This window comes from Theropithecus gelada, chromosome 2 (genome assembly GCF_003255815.1).
Source record: "Theropithecus gelada isolate Dixy chromosome 2, Tgel_1.0, whole genome shotgun sequence".
Classification (NCBI taxonomy): Eukaryota; Metazoa; Chordata; class Mammalia; order Primates; family Cercopithecidae; genus Theropithecus; species Theropithecus gelada.
In genome coordinates, this window is record NC_037669.1 from 109,707,102 (window position 1) to 109,724,451 (window position 17,350).

The following is a 17,350-nucleotide window of genomic DNA, read 5'->3' on the forward strand; positions in this document are numbered from 1 at the left end:
GCTCCGTGGCCGGTGGCTACCATATTAGAAAGAGCAGATTTGTCTGAAGCAAAGGCATCGCTCAAATCATTTCTCTGGGAACCTCCCAATTTATTCCTCACAATTCTCCTCAATTAGCAATAATTCAAAATTAGTAATAATGTGGTGAAACATATTTGTACTTTAAAAAATACTGTATCATAACGGTTAAAGAAATTGGTTCTATGGAGTCAAACTTCATAGTCTGAATCTTGAATCAGCATCTAATTGTACAGACCTGGATTCACTTAGCCTCAGTATTCTCAAATGTTGGCGTTATCTACTTCACTGTGGTTGACAAGATTAAATGGGAAATTCGGGTAAGGTACCTAGGAAGTCTGGTAAGTAGTCCGGGTACTCAATGAAAATTAGTTACAGTTGCTAAAGGGAGACGGAACTGCCATTAACAGAAACTAGCAAAGATTTCACAACTTATAAATAGGTTAAAGTAAATACAACTGCTTCACACTGCGTATGAGAAAACCAAGGTGTCTACCTGGATGATCCTGCCAGTTAAAAGCTATGACAAGAATTAGGGGTCAATCATAGAGTGAATGCATATTGCTCTTCCCACTACAAAAAAGTTAATTTGACAACCTTAACACTGTGACAGAGAACTTACTCAGAGTTATAATCCAGCAAAGTGTCTGCCCTTTTCCTCCTAATGAAAATGTAAGCTCACTATCCTAAAACTTACTTTGAAAATTCCCTAATGCTGGCCAGACTTGGTGGTTCATGCCTGTAATCCCAGCACTCTGGGAGGCCCAGACGGGAGTATTGCTTGAGACCAGGAGTTTGAGACCAGCCTGATCAAAACAGCGAGACACCATCTCTACTAAAAAATAAAAATTAAAAATAAAACCAACCTCATAGAGTCCTTGGGAGAAGAAAACCAGGAAATACATATAGAAGCTTAATACATAATCTAGTAAAGAACAGGCTCTCATCTTAAACTATTATCTTACAGAAGGCACACAAATACCTGACATAGAAAATACACAGGTACATAAAAGTAAAAATATGGAAAATTTCTGGAAGTATTTAAAGCCAGGACCTTGACAATATATCTCGAGATAGATAAGATGTGCTTTTCTGCTTTCATATTTTTCGTAATTATATGTTGCTCTTTTAATACAAAATACAAAACTTTACAAGAAAAATATGCATTTAAATTGACTTTTTTTTTTTTTTTTTGGAGACAGGGTCTCACTCTTGTCACCCAGGCTGGAGTGCAATGGCGTGGCAACCTCTGCCTCCCAGGTTCAAGCGATTCTCCCGCCTCAGTCTCCCAAGTAGCTAGGACTACAGGTGTGTGCCACCACACACGGCTAATTTTTGTATTTTTTAGCAAAAACGGGGTTCCTCTATGTTAGTTAGGCTGGTCTCCAATTCCTGACCTGATCCACCCGCCTTGGTCCCACAAAGTGCTGGGATTACAGGCGTGAGTCACTGGCCTAAGTTGACTTTTTAGTAACTGTGATCACCATCAGCAAGATAGAGTAGAAAATCCTAGCCTTCCTTCCCCTGCATGTTTTGCAACTATCTGTGAATGAAAATAAAAGTTGTGATCATTTATTTTGACTTTCAGTTAAATCTTCATTCCTTAGCATTTTAATGAAAATTATCTTCTCAAATATGCAAAACAACCATTTTGAAGTATCTGGAACTATGTATTTTTAAATTAACAGGGTGCCCTAATATTAAGACAATTATAGTTTGTTTTTTTTTTTTTGAGATGGAGTCTCGAGCTGTCGCCCGGGCTGGAGTGCAGTGGCCGGATCTCAGCTCACTGCAAGCTCCGCCTCCCGGGTTTGCGCCATTCTCCTGCCTCAGCCTCCTGAGTAACTGGGACTACAGGCGCCGCCACCTCGCCCAGCTAGTTTTTTTTGTATTTTTTAGTAGAGACGGGGTTTCACTGTGTTAGCCAAGATGGTCTCGATCTCCTGACCTCATGATCCGCCCGTCTCGGCCTCCCAAAGTGCTGGGATTACAGGCTTGAGCCACCGCGCCCGGCCGACAATTATAGTTTTTTCAATTACAAATCTCCACAATGAAACCAACTAACAAGATTCTGTACTAACCTTGAAAAGTCAGTATACTCTCTGAACACAACTTCTTTACTATAATTCTATTAGTCACCACTATTAATATACCTACTGTATAATTTAGATTACACTCGAATTTCACTTAATATTAAATCAAGCTAAATAGGGAATTACAGAAATATTATAGTACTTTGAAATTTGTTTTGTAGTCAGTTACATAGTTAAAGCAGACAGAGCTCTAAAAGTAATTTACTCTGGCCAGGCGCGGTGGCTCACGCCTGTATTGCCAGCACCTTGGGAGGCCAAGGTGGACGGATCATGAGGTCAGGAGATCCAGACCATCCTGGCCAACATGGTGAAACCCTGTCTCTACTAAAAATACAAAAAATTAGCTGGGCGTGGTGGCGCATGCCTGTAATACCAGCTACTTAGGAGGCTGAGGCAGGAGAATCACTTGAACCAGTGAGTCAGAGGTTGCAACAAGCCTAGATTGCGCCACTGCACTCCAACCTGGTGACAGAGCAAGACTCTGTCTCAAGAAAAAAGAAAAAAAAAGAACTCTACCTTCTGTAGAAAGTGATTGAAATCTTAAGAAATTACAGGTTCCCTTGGAACACCATGGAAATTTTCCTATGAGCCAGAAACTGAGTGACTTACTTTCAACTTCTATTTAAAATTATACTCAGGGTCGAGCGTGGTGGCTCACACCTGTAATCCCAGCACTTCGGGAGGCCCAGGAGGGCGGATCACTTGAGGTCAGGAGTTTGAGGCCAGCCTGGCCAACATAGAAAAACCCCGTCTCTACTAAAATTACAAAAATTAGCCATCCGTGGTAGCGCATGCCGGTAGTCTCAGCTACTCGGGAGGCTGAGGCAGGAGAATCACTTGAACCTGGGAGGTGGAGGTTGCAGTGAGCTGAGATCGTACCACTCCACTCCCACCTGGGCAAAAGAGCAAGATTCTGTCTCAACAAATAAAAATAAAATTATACTCAGCCCAAGGCCATACAAATTGCAATGCTATTACAAAGATTAATATATATTTATACAACAGTTAAGAAGCACTTTAATGATGCAAATGAGTCGGAGGTTTCTTTGGGGTAATGGAATGTTCTGAAGGAAGACTGTGGTGGTGGTTACACAACTCTGTAAATACACTGTCATTCAATTGTACACTTAAAAAAAGGTTAGTTTTATAGAATATACATTCTACCTCAATAAAACTTTATTTTTCAAGACACCTTAAATGCCCGGTAGTATAAAACCTAAGATGCTACTCTAGGTATGAGAAGTACAAAAGCTATAATGTTATTTTATATAACAGCATAGCCCACCATCAAATGCTTAATTAACATCTTCCCATTCCCTCTCATCCCCACAGATTTTTAGGGCTGCGAACATGCACAAATCAAGTTTTTAATCTCTTTAACTATAGAGCCACTGTTAAATGCAGAACAATGTATTTAGCATGCCATCATTTGTGTACATACTATTTTTTAAAGGCTACCCTAATTTTAGGTAAAATATTCAGATCTTCAGTGTTTCATTGGTTCCAATTAATTTGTGAAATGAAGTTTCAGTTCTATTAGAAAAACTTTAATCAAAGTCTACAGAGCACTGCCTCAAGGTATAACTGACTTTGAAACTAATCAATGGCAATTCATGCTTATAGCCAAATGTGTGTCTTCTGCCTATATGGGGTTAAGAGAAGGGGAAAAGAGGGAAATTCAAATCACCTGTACATTGAAAAACACCGTAAAAAAACAAATACACAAAATGTTAACAGCTCTCATCTCAAGGCAACTTCTAGTTTTTGCTGAGTTCCAAAATTCCCTCAGTGACCATGCATTATCTTCTAAATTGGAAAAAAACTAATTAAAATTAAATTGCTTCTATGCTAAATGGAAGCCGGACTCAAAACACTACACAATATATTGTATAATTCTACATACGTAGTGTTCTGAATAAGAAAAACTATGGGGACAGAAAACACTCTAGAAGCTGGGGTTGAGGAATGGTTGACTGAAAAGGGCATGATGGAAATTTGGGGGCTATGAATCTTGATAAATGCTGACACCACCACAGTTAAGGTGACAGTTAATCTTGATAACTGTCAGCATTTATCAAGATTCATAACCGTACACCAAAAAAGGTTTATTTTACTGTATGTAAATTAACCTCAACTTTTACATTCTAATGATTAAAAAGCAATAAATTTCTGTGCAATAAACCAATGTTCTTCAAGTCAGCAGTTTAATAGGATGAAAAAATACTGGGGATCACCGAACTACTTCATGCCCCTCATGTTAGACAGAGAGATTTGTTCAGGGGTCCATTGTTAGATTATGGTAAGGTGAAGTACAGACCTAGAATTCTCATCTGTTTACTTCAAATCCAGGACTCTTTTCCACTTCTCCATTCTCTTTCTTCCAGAGTTCTGAAGACCAGAGTTTCCACAAAGTGCATGTGCAAGTGGATTATGGCTGGACATAAAATTCCAAACGTTCAAGCGTACATGGTTTCAGTGCACACACATGTGCCTAGTGTCCTTTCCAACCTTTGCCAAAGTACCAACTCACTTTGTGAGGCAAAATGAGTAATGGAGTCAAAGTCTAAGTAGAAACAAGCAGTAGACTGTAGAGTATGTATAGAGATCAATAATAAATACTTCAGAGTTCCAAAATGGGGACATTTGATTCATTGTGAATTGACTGGAAAAAAAAAATACCGTGAGAAACCAAAGACTGCAAACAATCTTTACTAAAACAAATTATCTTCACCTTATTAAAAAAAGGAAAAAAATCTTGTATAGCACGCTATTGACAAATATACTTTGCTAAAGATAGTTGTCTACCACATGCATGATGCAGAACCATGAATTAAAGCAAAATAATCACTTTATTTTTTCCAATGTGCAAGAAAACATGCATACCTCCCTTACACCAGAACTATATAGCCAAATAGTGAGAATCTAAAACTTTTAGGGAAAGGGGTGGGGGGTGATGCAAAACGACTTATCTACACTTGACAGGAAAAACATGGATAAGTCTTGTCTTTGCGCCGTCTTACCCAGAGAACTGTATCTTCAGTCGTCCAGGGAAAGCAACCACCAGGTTTCAGTAACAACAAAAGTCAATTAAATATGTACTCAAATTTCACCTAGGTCATTGGTCTGACATCAAGTCTTAAACCAAGAACGTTAATGTAACTACTCACGCATTAACATAACGTCTCATTTCCAACAGGCACTGTTCCTACTTTAAGTTTACCACCTAAGGGGATTTAAACTTGCAAAAAGCTTAGGGGGATCCTTTATACGCTGTGATTCCCCATTATGCTAGTACCACGTGACAGTTAAACCAAATCCACAGAGCTAATCAGTAAACTAAGAAAGGAAAAACAAAACCCTGAAAATAGAAAATCATGGCCAAATAAAATAAAAACCCAAGGGATAAAAGGTACCCTGAAATGAAAACCTGTGAGAATTCATTTTGCATACGCACAATACTCATGTATTAGAAGGCGGCCCTTCATAAAAATAGCCAAGACTCTCAAACATTTGAGATGCTGGCTTAGTGAGATTGACTGACAGACAACAGCTGGGGAGGTTCTGTATTGATCTTGTAACGGCCTGGCATATTTCGGGAAAATAAGGAGAAAAGAATGCTATAGCAGCAAAAAATAAACTATTAGGATTTCATTTTCAGATATGTGAACGCTGAACGCCCCACCAAATTCCTCTACTCTATTCCTCTTACGTTTTTCAGCCCCGATTCCATAGTAATGCATGCCCTTCCTCCCCAAGCAAACAAACAAAAAAACCTCGTGGGGGAAAAACAAAACAAAACAATACCTCCCTCCAAAAACAGGGGCAGTGATATAAAGAAATTAGTCACCTCTCCACCTATCTCCCTGATCCATTTCGCATTTTAAATCTTACTTTAAAGCACACAACTCTCCTTTTCTTCCGTAATAGAGGGGCTAAGGCGCCGCCCAATTTCCCAGGCCGCAAAAATATTCCAACCCGCCACAATTCAAGGTTTTCTGCTTTTCTGTCTTCGATCCTAACCCTCAATCCGGTACCCTCATTCTCCTCAGGCACTAAAGATTTGTTGGCCCAAAACTCAAATACAAGGGTGAATTCCAAAGATTCCGCGATACACCCGCCCCAGGGGGTGGGGAGGGGTCGGAGGAGCGGGTTGAGGAGCTCCCGCCCGGCCCAGTTCGAGGGGCGGGGGAGCGGGTGTGACCACACAATCCCACCGCCTCCTTTCACGACTCCCCCACCTCCCAGAGCTCCGGCCTGCTCCGAGGGAGCTCACGCCGCCCAGCAGCCACTGAGCTGCTTCCCACCGGCCCGCCAAGAACCGTACTAGCAACCAAGAAGGTTCATAACTAGGAAAATGCAAGAGGCGTCCGACGTGTTGTTTCAAAACATAACGGAGCCCCGGCCCCCGAGACCGTTAAACCGCGGGTGGAGGGGGGAGAAGCAAGGAAACCAGCGGCCTCGAGCTTTGGCCTGGCCTCCTTTCCAACCCAAACCTCACCTTCTGGGACCACCAACCCTCCCTCAAACGCGCTCCAGCCCCCAGAATACTAGACAAAGTGGCAAAACCGTCAGTACCTTGTAGAAAGCCCCGTTGGAGCCGCGAACCTCCACCGTCAGCTCCGCCATGTTGGAACCGCAAAGGCCGCTGGGAAGAGATTCTAGAAACTTTCCAACCAGAGGGGAGGAGGGGGGAGGGGCGAGAAGGAGGCGGGGAAAGGGGAGGGGAAAACAGGGCGGGGATTTGGATCCCCCGCCCCTCACCCCTGGGGTCTCAACGTGCCTCCCCGACTCTCCAGGTGGGATCGCTGCGCACCCTGCATCACTGGCCTTGAGCTCCGCCCGCCGCCTTTTACGTCGGATTTGCTTCCCGACACAATCGCCCGACCTTTGTTGACCCGCCCCTAAGTCCCCGCCCCACAGTGCCCGCTGTTCGCACCGCGGCGGCCGAGTAGTGCCTCCAGCTGCCACTGCCCAGGCACAGCCTGTCCGGCACATCGGCATTCCCCAGCCCTCCGGCATCCTGACCTTAAATTTCTGGAAGTGCTGGCTGCCCTGGAATGGCTTTATCATACACTTTTTGGGCTCCAGTTGCCCTGGGGAAGAGGGACGCCTACAAAATAGACATACTATTGTGCCCCAAGTTATTTAGCCCCGCTCTTTCTTTAAAAAATGTTGGGCCGTCTCTTGACTCAAATTCCACAGTTCCACATCCACTCAAACAATTTGGTCTAGCCCTCTCCCCACCTGTTACCACTTTAGCTATTTAAAAGTCAAACTGAGTATTTTCAGTGCAAGTCAACTGTGTTCCCACCCTAGAATAGAGTTTAGGTGAATTCGCCTTATTAAAAGTAGTCAGACAAACAATAGAGCAGGAGACCACGTTTTCCTCTGCTAAATGTATGCAAAGTTCCACAAATAGGATCGAAGCAGAACCATCTCCAGTTTTGTAAGCATAACAAATACTTTGGGTATGGATTTTAACAACTTAATACTGAAGCTTCTTCCCTAAGCAAGGGCTTTGGAAATAATACTATAAGTGCTTCTCGTTATACTTACATTATTACCATTTTCGCAAAAAAAGTTAGGAAAGGATACTTTACTAACATTCTGTAATTCCCATGAAATGCCCACTGACCCAGTTTTTCAGATTCTAAAAAAAAAAATGTACATAAATTTTATGAGCACGTCTGCATCTCTGAAGATTCTGGGGGAAAATGAGGGCTGTGAAAGTGCTCGCTGTTGTCATGTACAGGATATTCTCTTTATTTATTTATTTAGAGACAGGTTCTCGCTCTGTTACCAAGATGCAATGCAGTGGCGTGATAAACGTTGCAGCCTGGACTTCCCAGGCTCAGGTGATTCTCCCACGTCGGCCTCCCAAGTGGCTGGGACTACAATATTTATTTATTTGATTTGATTTGATTTATTATGTTTTTTTTAGACAGAGTCTCGCTCTATCGCCCAGGCTGGAGTGCAGTGGTGTGATCTCGGCTCATTGCAACCTCTGCCTCCTGGGTTCAAGTGATTCTCCTGCCTCAACCTCCTAAATAGTTGGGATTACAGGCGCACACCACCATGCCCAGCTAATTTTTGTGTGTTTTTAGTAAAACGGGATTTCACCATGCTGGCCAGGCTGGTCTCAAACTCCTGACCTCGTGATCTACCCGCCTCTGGATTACAGGCATGAGCTGCCGTGCCCAACCTATTTATTCACTCCCAGCCTTTTTTTTTTTTTTTCTTTTTTTTTAAGATGAGATCTCTATCACCGAGGCCGAAGTGCAGTGACACAATCATAGCTCACTGTAACCCTGAACTCTTGGCCATCCCACAGTGGGCTGGGATGTTCTTTTTAAAGTGTTGATCACAATGAGAAAAATGTAAACAAACTAAATGCCCATCAATGAATAGCCACCATTTATTAAGGGTGTCTTATGCTAACACTTTATATCGTATCTCATTATGATCCTTCAGAATTATAATGTCCTATTTACTTTTTTAAAACATTTTCTTTAGATATAATTCTCTCATTTATAGTGTACAATTCAGTAGTTTTTAGTATATTCACAGATTTGTGCAACCATCACCACAGTCAATTTTAGAACATTTTCATCACTGCAAAAATAACCCCATACCTGTTAGCAATCGCTCTAGATGTAACCCCAACTCCCCAGGCCCTAGGAAATCACTAACCTGTTTTCTACCTGTATAGATTTGCCTAGTCTAGATATTTAATATAAATGAAATTGCAGAATATGTGGTGTTTTATGACTGGCTTTTTTTTTTTTTTTTTGGAGACAGAGTCTTGCTCTGTTGCCCAAGCTGGAGTGCAGTGGCTTGATCTCCGCTCACTACAACCTCCACCTCCTGAACTGAAGCAATCCTCCCACCTCAGCCCCCAAGTAGGTGGGAGTACAGACATGACCTAATCTTTGTATTTTTTATAGAGACGTGGTTTTACCATGTTGCCCAGGCTAGTCTCCAACTCCGAAGCTCAAGCCATCCACTGCCTCCACGTCAGCCTCCCAGAGTGCTAGGATTACAAACGTAAGCCACTGCACCTGGCCTATGTAATTGGCTTCTTTCATTTAGTATAATGTTTTATAGTTTCATCCATGTTGTAGAATGTATTACGACTCATTCTTTTTTGTCAAATATACTGTTGTATGGATATGCCACATCATTTTATTTATTAATTAATCAATTGATAGACATTTGCATTGTTTCTACTTTTTAGCTGTTAGGAATAATGCTGCTATGAAAATTTCTGTATATGTTTTGGTATAGACAGATGTATGTTTTGTTTCTCTTGGGTATATAGCTAGAAATGGAATTGCTGACTCATGATAACTCCATGTTTAAACCTTTTGAGGAATTGCCAGATTTTTCCAAAGTGGCTGCATTATTTGCATTCCCACCAGCAGTGTATGAGGGTCTGAGTTTGCTTTTCTTTATGGGTTCCCCTCCCCTCCCCTCCCCTCCCCTCCCCTCCCCTCCCCTTCCCTCTCCTTCCCTCTCCTCCTTTTCTCTTCTCTTTTCTCTTCTCTCTTCTCTCTCTCTCTGTTTTGGCTTTTAGTGTATTTTTGGTTTGTTCTCAATGTGATTTTGAGTATAGATGCAAAAGTTCCACTTGGGCATAAGCCAAAGCATCTCATACTGCCTGAACTCTAAAGAATAAATATTGTCGCCGGGCGCGGTGGCTCAAGCCTGTAATCCCAGCACTTTGGAAGGCCGAGAGGGGCGGATCACGAGGTCAGGAGATCGAGACCATCCTGGCTAACCCCGTGAAACCCCGTCTCTACTAAAAAATACAAAAAACTAGCCGGGCGAGGTGGCGGGCGCCTGCAGTCCCAGCTACTGGGGAGGCTGAGGCAGGAGAATGGCGTGAACCCGGGAGGCGGAGCTTGCAGTGAGCTGAGATCCGGCCACTGCACTCCAGCCTGGGTGACAGAGCGAGACTCCGTCTCAAAAAAAAAAAAAAAAAAAAAGAATAAATATTGTCCCTCTTCAGGCCTTATGTAGTGAAAACATTTGAATATGGAACCCAGCCAACACTTCACTACTTCTTCTAGGTAGACTTCGTGATTTCAGTTAAGCAACTGAGCTCTATAGCAACCAGTAACATGTGTAAGATCAGACAAGCTCTAAGTGTCAGAACTATGATTTGAGCCCTCTTACTTTCCATTTCCAAAGCCACATCAATGACTGTTTGCAGCCTCCATGTAATATTCAAAATGGGACATTACACAAACTTTAAAATTTTGATGTAGATCTCTTTTCATCATCATTAAAAGATGTTCACTTTAAAGAAGAATGTCACAAAACACCATACATAATCATATTAAAATATATATGTTGTATGTATATACATATATAAAGTCTGAAAGTTAATATTTCCATATATTAATAAAGGATATTTCCAGAAGATGGCTTAATGATTTACATAAACTATATAATGTCTATATTTTTTGCCCCATCTGAATTTTTCGCAATGAGCATCTTACCTGATCATCAAAAAAAAAGATCTTTTTGGCTGGGCACAGTGGCTCACACCTTTAATTCTAGCACTTTGGAAGGCCGAGGCAAGGGGATCACCTGAGGCCAGGAGTTTAAAGCTAGGCTGGGCAACATAATGAGAGCTCGTCTCTACAAAAAAGACAAAACTTAGCAGGGTGTGGTGGTGTGCACCTGTAGTCCAGGCTACTCAGGAGGCTGAGGCAGGAGGATTGCTTGAGCCTGGAGGTCGAGGCTACAGTGAGCTGTGTTTGCACCACTGCATTCCAGACAGGGCAACAGAGCAATACACTTTCTCAAAAAAAAAAAAGATATTTTCATTTTTTAAATAATATACCATGGAATATTCTACAACAACTAGCAACGAAATTATAGAATACTATCTACTGATAAGAGAAGATGTCTATAACTGTAAAAAGCAGCTTATATGTGCAACCAATTTTGTACAGGATACATATATGTATATTGCATGAAAATGTATTACAAAGACTTTACCAAAATGCTAACAGTGGTTCTCTTAGGGTAGTGGCATTATGAATGTTTATTTCTCTCTGTGTGTGTGTGTGTGTGTGTGTGTGTGTGTGTGTGTGTGTTTAAATAGGGATTGAGGTCTCCCTGTGTTAACCAGGGTGATCTTGGACTCCTGGGCTCCAGCAATCCTCCTGCCTGGGCCTCCTAAAGTCCTGGGATTAGAGGCATGAGCTACCATGCCCTGCCTTCTTTGTGAGTTTCTATATTTTCCAAGTTTTCTGTATTGAAAAGCAGTACTATTTATTTCTTTTTTTTGAAACGGAGTCTCACTTTGTTGCTCAGGCTGGAGTGCAGTGGCCTGATCTTGGCTCACTACAGCCTTTGCCTCCTGAGTTACATTATGTATTCCTAGCACTTTGGGAGGCCTAGGTGGGCAGATCACTTGCTGTCAGGAGTTCCAGACCAGCCTGGCCAACATGGTGAAACCCCTTCTCTACTAAAAATACAAAAAAATTAGCCAGACGTGGTGGTGGGCACCTGTAATCCCAGCTACTCAGGAGGCTGAGGCAGGAGAATCGCTTGAACCGGGAAGTGGAGGCTGCAGTGAGCCGAGATTGTGCCACTGCACTCCAAAAAGGAAAATACTTTTTTAAAATAAAAGTAAATGCAGAGTGAAACCTTGTATACCCAGTTACTAACACTCATGAAGATTAAGGTTTTGATAAATTTTGTGGCACTATTTTTAGCTTGAGTTGCCTTAATGTGATACTGAAACGTGCTATCATTTTAAATCTTAAAGTATTTCACTTGAAATTAATTTTTTTTCTTTTAATCTAAGACAGAGTTTCACTCTTGTTGCCCAGGCTGGAGTGCAATGGAGCAATCTTGGCTCACCGCAAACTCTGTCTCCCAGGTTTAATTGATTTTCCTGCCTTAGCCTCCCGAGTAGCTGGGATTACAGGCATGCACCACCACGCCTGGCTAATTTTGTATTTTTAGTAGAGACAGAATTTCTCCATGTTGGTCAGCCTGGTCTCAAACTCCTGACCTCAGGTGATCTGCCCACCTTGGCCTCTCAAAGTGCTGGGATTACACTTGAGCCACTATGCCCAGCCTTGAAATTAATTTTAACTTTTATTTTATTATTATTATTTTTTGAGATGGAGTCTTGCTCTGTTGCCAGGCTGGAGTGCAGTGGCACAATCTGGGCCCACTGCAATCTCTGACTTCCAGGTTCAAGCCATTCTCCTGCCTCGCCTCCTGAGTAGCTGGTATTACAGGCGCAAGCCACCACACCCAGCTAATTTTTGTACTTTTAGTAGAGACAAGGTTTAACCATGTTGGCCAGGATGGTCTTGATCTCCTGAACTCATGATCTGCCTGCCTCGGCCTCCCAAAGTGCTGGGATTACAGGCGTGAGCCACCGCGCCTGACCAATTTTAACTTTTGTAAATTGAGACTGTAGTTCTCCTTCCTCAAGAAACAAAAAATTAGGAAATATAAAATAACTTTTAACTTATCAACCAACAGTTTCTAGAACGAATTGTGCCTGATTTTATAAATATTAAAAATATTGGCCAGGCGCAGCGGCTCACACCTGTAATCCCAGTACTTTGGGAGGCCAAGGCAGGCAAATCACTTGAGGTCGGGAGTTTGAGACTAGCCTGACCAACATGGAGAAACCCCGTCTCTACTAATAATACAAAAATTAGCCAGGCTTGGTGGTACATGCCTGTAATCCCAGCTACTCAGGAGGCTGAGGCGTGAGAATCACTTGAACCCAGGAGGCGGAGGTGGTCGTGAGCCGAGATCACGCCATTACACTCCAGCCTAGGCAATGAGAGCAAAATTCTGTCTCAAGAAAAAAAAAAAAAAATTCAGGCTTGGCATGGTGGCTTACCTCTGTAATCCCAGCACTTTGGGAGGATCACTTGAGTTGAGGCCAGGAGTTTGAGACCAGCTTGGGCAACAGAGTGAGACCCCCTGATCTCTACACAAAAAAAATTTTTAATTTGCTAGATATGGTGGTGGTGATGGTTGGGTATGTGTGGGTGTGCGTGCGGGTGTGTATAGAATTATACATATGTATATATTTACATATATATAAAATCTATGACTATATATACTATTGTGCACACATTATATATTTATTTATTTTAGAAAATTAAAAGGAGCTTCTGGAAATTAACAGTATGCCAGCAAAAGCAAAAAAACTCAATAAAGGAGTTGAAAGATAAAGTTGAGAATATATTCTAGAAAATAGAGCAAAGACATTAAGATACGGACACTAGAAAAGATAAGAAAACAAGAATATCAGTCTAGGTGATACAATTTCCAAATAGTAAGCATTCTAAAAAGAGAGAACAGAGAAAAAGGAGGAGGAAAAATTGTACATGAAATAATTCAGGAAATTTCCCAGAGAAGAAGGACATGTAGTGACACATTGAAAGACCCCATCTAGTGCCCCACACATAAATAGACCCACACGAAAGCACATCAAGAAATTCAAGGATGCCTGAGAAGAAAATAAGATATTACAAGCTTCTAGACATGAAAGAATGGTCCCATACAAAAGATGGAGGATTGAAATCATTTTAAACTTTTAAATAGCAAAAATGGAAATAAGATACTTGAGCAATGCCTTCCAAAATTCTGAAGGAATATTATTTTAAAATTAGAATTTTATAGCCAGCTAAACTATCATCAGCTGTAACAGTAAAATGAAAATACTTTAAGGCTGGGCACCATAGCTCACACCTGTAATCCCAGCAGTTTGGGAGGCCAAGGCAGGCAGATCACTAGAGCTCAGGAATTCGAGACCAGACTGGCCAACACGGCAAAAACCCTTCTCTATTAAAAAACAAAGGCTGGACGCAGCAGCTCATGCCTATAATCCCAGCACTTCTGGAGGCTGAGGTGGGCAGATCACAAGGTCAAGAGATGGAGACCATCCTGGCCAACATGGTGAAACCCCATCTTTAATAAAAATACAAAAATTACTGGGTGTGTCGTTGTGTGCCTGTAGCCCCCACTACTCAGGAGTCTGATGCAGGAGAATCGCTTGAACCCAGGAGGTGGAGGTTGCGGTGAGCCGAGATCATGCCACTGCACACCAGCCTGGTGACACAGCGAGAGTCCGTCTCAAAAAAAAAAATAAAAGGCTGGGTGTGGTGGCTCACACCTGTAATCCCAGCACTTTGGGAGGCCGAGGTGGGTGGATCATGAGATCAGGAGTTTGAGACCAGCCTGGCCAACATGGTGAAACCCTGTCTCTACTAAAGATACAAAAATTAGCCGGACACGGTGGCACACACCTGTAATCCCAGCTACTTGGGAGCCTGAAGCAGGAGAATCACTTGAACCTGGGAAGTGGAGGTTGCAGTAAGCCGAGACTGTGCCACTGCACTCCAGCCTGGGCGACAGAATGAGACTCTGTCTCAAAAAAAAAAAAAAAAATTAGCTGGGCATGGTGGCACGTGCCTGTAACTCCAGCTACTCAGGAGGCTGAGGCACAAGAATCACTTGAACCCAGGAGGTGGAGGTTGAAGTGAGCTGAGATCACGCTACTGCACTCCAGTATGATCAACACAGCAAGACTCTGTCTCAAAAGAAAGAAAATAAGACATTAAAAAATGTTAAAAATTTACTTACTCACCTTTTTTTCTGAGGAAGCAGCTAAAGATTATGGTTATTCCAAAGGAAAAAAAGAAAATTGAGGGGTCAAAAAAGGATTCTAACACAGAGGAGAGGTGGAGTGGATCCCCAGATGTTGGTGAAGATGGTGAAGACAATGTCAGTATGACAGTTGTATTAGGAGTGTAACCATCTAGTCAATGGTGTCCGACAGTAAAAAAAGAAAAAAAAAAATAGTTTAACCAGCCCTTGAACCCAGAAATGGCTATCTGAAAAACTAAAATAAATAAATAAATAATTTTTAAAAGAGTGTAACCAGCCCATTTTGTTGTTGTTGTTGTTCTTTTGTGGGTTTTTTTTGTTTTGTTTTGTTTTAAAAATAACCTAGGCTGGAGTCCAGTGGAGCAATCTCCACTCACTTCAACCTCGGCCTCCCAATTCAAGGGATTCTCCTGCCTCAGCTCTTGACCTTAGGTGATCCGCCTGCTTGCCGCGACCTTCCAAAAAGTGCTGAGATTATAGGCAGGAACCACCACACCCAGCGTCCAGCCCAGTTTTTAGGAAGTAAAAACATCTCTGAGAGAGACTTTTTCAGGATTAATCTGATAGAATGCTTCCTGTGAATGAACTTCTTGAGTGGATATTTAGATGGTTAATGGACTGTTGGGATTGAGTTATGAATAGGTAGTTAGAATATTAAGCAAGTTTTAAAAAGATAATTAACAACATTGGGAAGAAATAAAGTCATTTCAGAAAAGTAGTCCTCATTTATCTCATGGCTCAGCTCTGAATATATAAATATTATGAAAAGACATATAAAATTGATCCAACTGAATTCCAACATGAGTAAGTTGAAGAAAGAGCAGTGGTACTTGTGCATGTGTAATGTGGGAAATAAAGGGAAGAGAGCTGAGGTCTTATTTTCCACAATGCCCATAATATATGGGCAATAGATAAATGACCATATATTTTTTAGAGATGTGGAAGACACCAAATAATAAGCCAAAAAGTTAAACGCAGTTGTCTCTGGGAAAAGGAAAATAATTATGGAGAGTAGTGAGACATTAAAGTTTTCTAAAATTTTCTGAAAACTAATTGATTCTACCTCCATTCCTTCCTTTCCTCCTTCCTTCCTTCCTTTCTCTCTCTTCTCTCTTTCTTTTTTTCTTTCTTTCTTGACAGAGTCTCACTGTGTCACCCAGGCTGGAGTGCAGTGGTATGATCTCAGCTCACTACAACCTCCACCTCTTAGGTTCAAGTGATTCTCCTGCCTCAGCCTCCCAAGTAGCTAGGATTACAGGTTCCCACCACCATGTCCAGCTAATTTTTGTATTTTTAGTAGAGATGAGGGTTCACCATGTTGGCCAGGCTGGTCTTGAACTCCTGACTTCAAGTGATCTTCCCGTCTTGGTCTCCCAAAGTGCTGACATTACAGGCTTAAGCCACTGCGCCAGGCCTTTTTTTTTTTTTTTTTCTTGAGGTGGAGTCTCACTCTTGTGGTCCAGGCTGGAGTGCAGTGGCGTGATCTCAGCTCAAGTTCAAGCGATTCTCCTGCCTCAGCCTCCTGGGTAGCTGGGATTACAGGCGCCCACCACCATACCTGGCTAATTTTGTACTTTTAGTAGAGATGGGGTTTCACCACATTGGTCAGGCTGGTCTCGAACTCCTGACTTCAGGTGATCTGCCCACCTCGGCCTCCCAAAGTGCTAGGATTACAGGCATGAGCCACTGCGCCTGGCCCCTTTCTTTCTTTTTAACTGCTCCTTTTGGAGCTGGGCTACCCCACAGGCAGTGTGCCCAAAGCAGCCTGATTCTTTAAATAGGTAGAATTTTTGACAAAGATCAAAACTAAAAAGAAGAAATACAATTTTATTCAGAAGAAAGAGTATCCTTTCTGTTCTGTAGACAATCCAGGACTGAGATGCATTAATGCAGAACTGAGGGTCTGAGGTCTGGTAGCACCAGTGTTGACCGAGAAAAATTGAATGTTCTAAAAGTCAATAGACACGGTTCTCAACTTTAGGATCATATTTCAGGCCTATGCTATCATGCCGTTTTTCAACTCCTAAGCTGCTTTCCTTTACCATCCCTTTTAGGCAACCCTTATAATGTAACTCTTATGCTCATTCCACCTTAATTAAATTGCTAATAGTGCTGAGATGTTGTGATGTTGCAGTTAAGGGCACGAACTTTAGAATTAGAATCCTTTATATGGTCTTTAGTGAGTACTTAACATCTCTGAGCTTTAGTTCTCTCTTTTTAAAATGTAGAATGTTTACCTCAATGGGCTGATAAGATCAAGTAAAGAAATATATGTGACCGGGCACTGTGGCTCATGCCTGTAATCCCAGCACTTTGGGAGGCCGAGGCAGGCAGATCACAAGGTCAGGAAATCAAGACCATCTGGGCTAACAGTGAAACGCCGTCTCTACTAAAAATACAAAAAAAAATTAGCCAGGCATGGTGGCAGGCGCCTGTAGTCCCAGCTACTCAGGAGGCTGAGGCAGGAGAATGGCGTGAGCCCGGGAGGCGGAGCTTGCAGTGAGCCAAGATAGCGCCACCGCACTCCAGCCTGGGTGACAGAGCGAGACTCCATCTCAAAAAAAAAAAAAGAAATATATGTA

General features: G+C 42.1%; 1 protein-coding gene across 11 annotated transcripts in view; it reads right to left on the reverse strand.

Annotated features, from left to right (window-relative positions):
- FXR1 (FMR1 autosomal homolog 1) overlaps window positions 1-7,106 on the reverse strand; it is a 71,949-nt gene extending 64,843 nt beyond the window's left edge. For 7 of the 11 annotated variants that reach the window (XM_025376555.1, XM_025376556.1, XM_025376551.1 and 4 more), the window contains exon 1: window positions 6,687-7,106. In XM_025376555.1, coding sequence (XP_025232340.1) covers window positions 6,687-7,106 — 420 coding nt within the window. Of the gene's footprint in view, window positions 1-4,428; window positions 4,774-6,686 lie in introns of all 11 variants that reach the window. The other 4 variants (XM_025376558.1, XM_025376560.1, XM_025376561.1 and 1 more) reach the window with 4 other exon arrangements.
- Window positions 7,107-17,350: the final 10,244 nt, after the last annotated feature.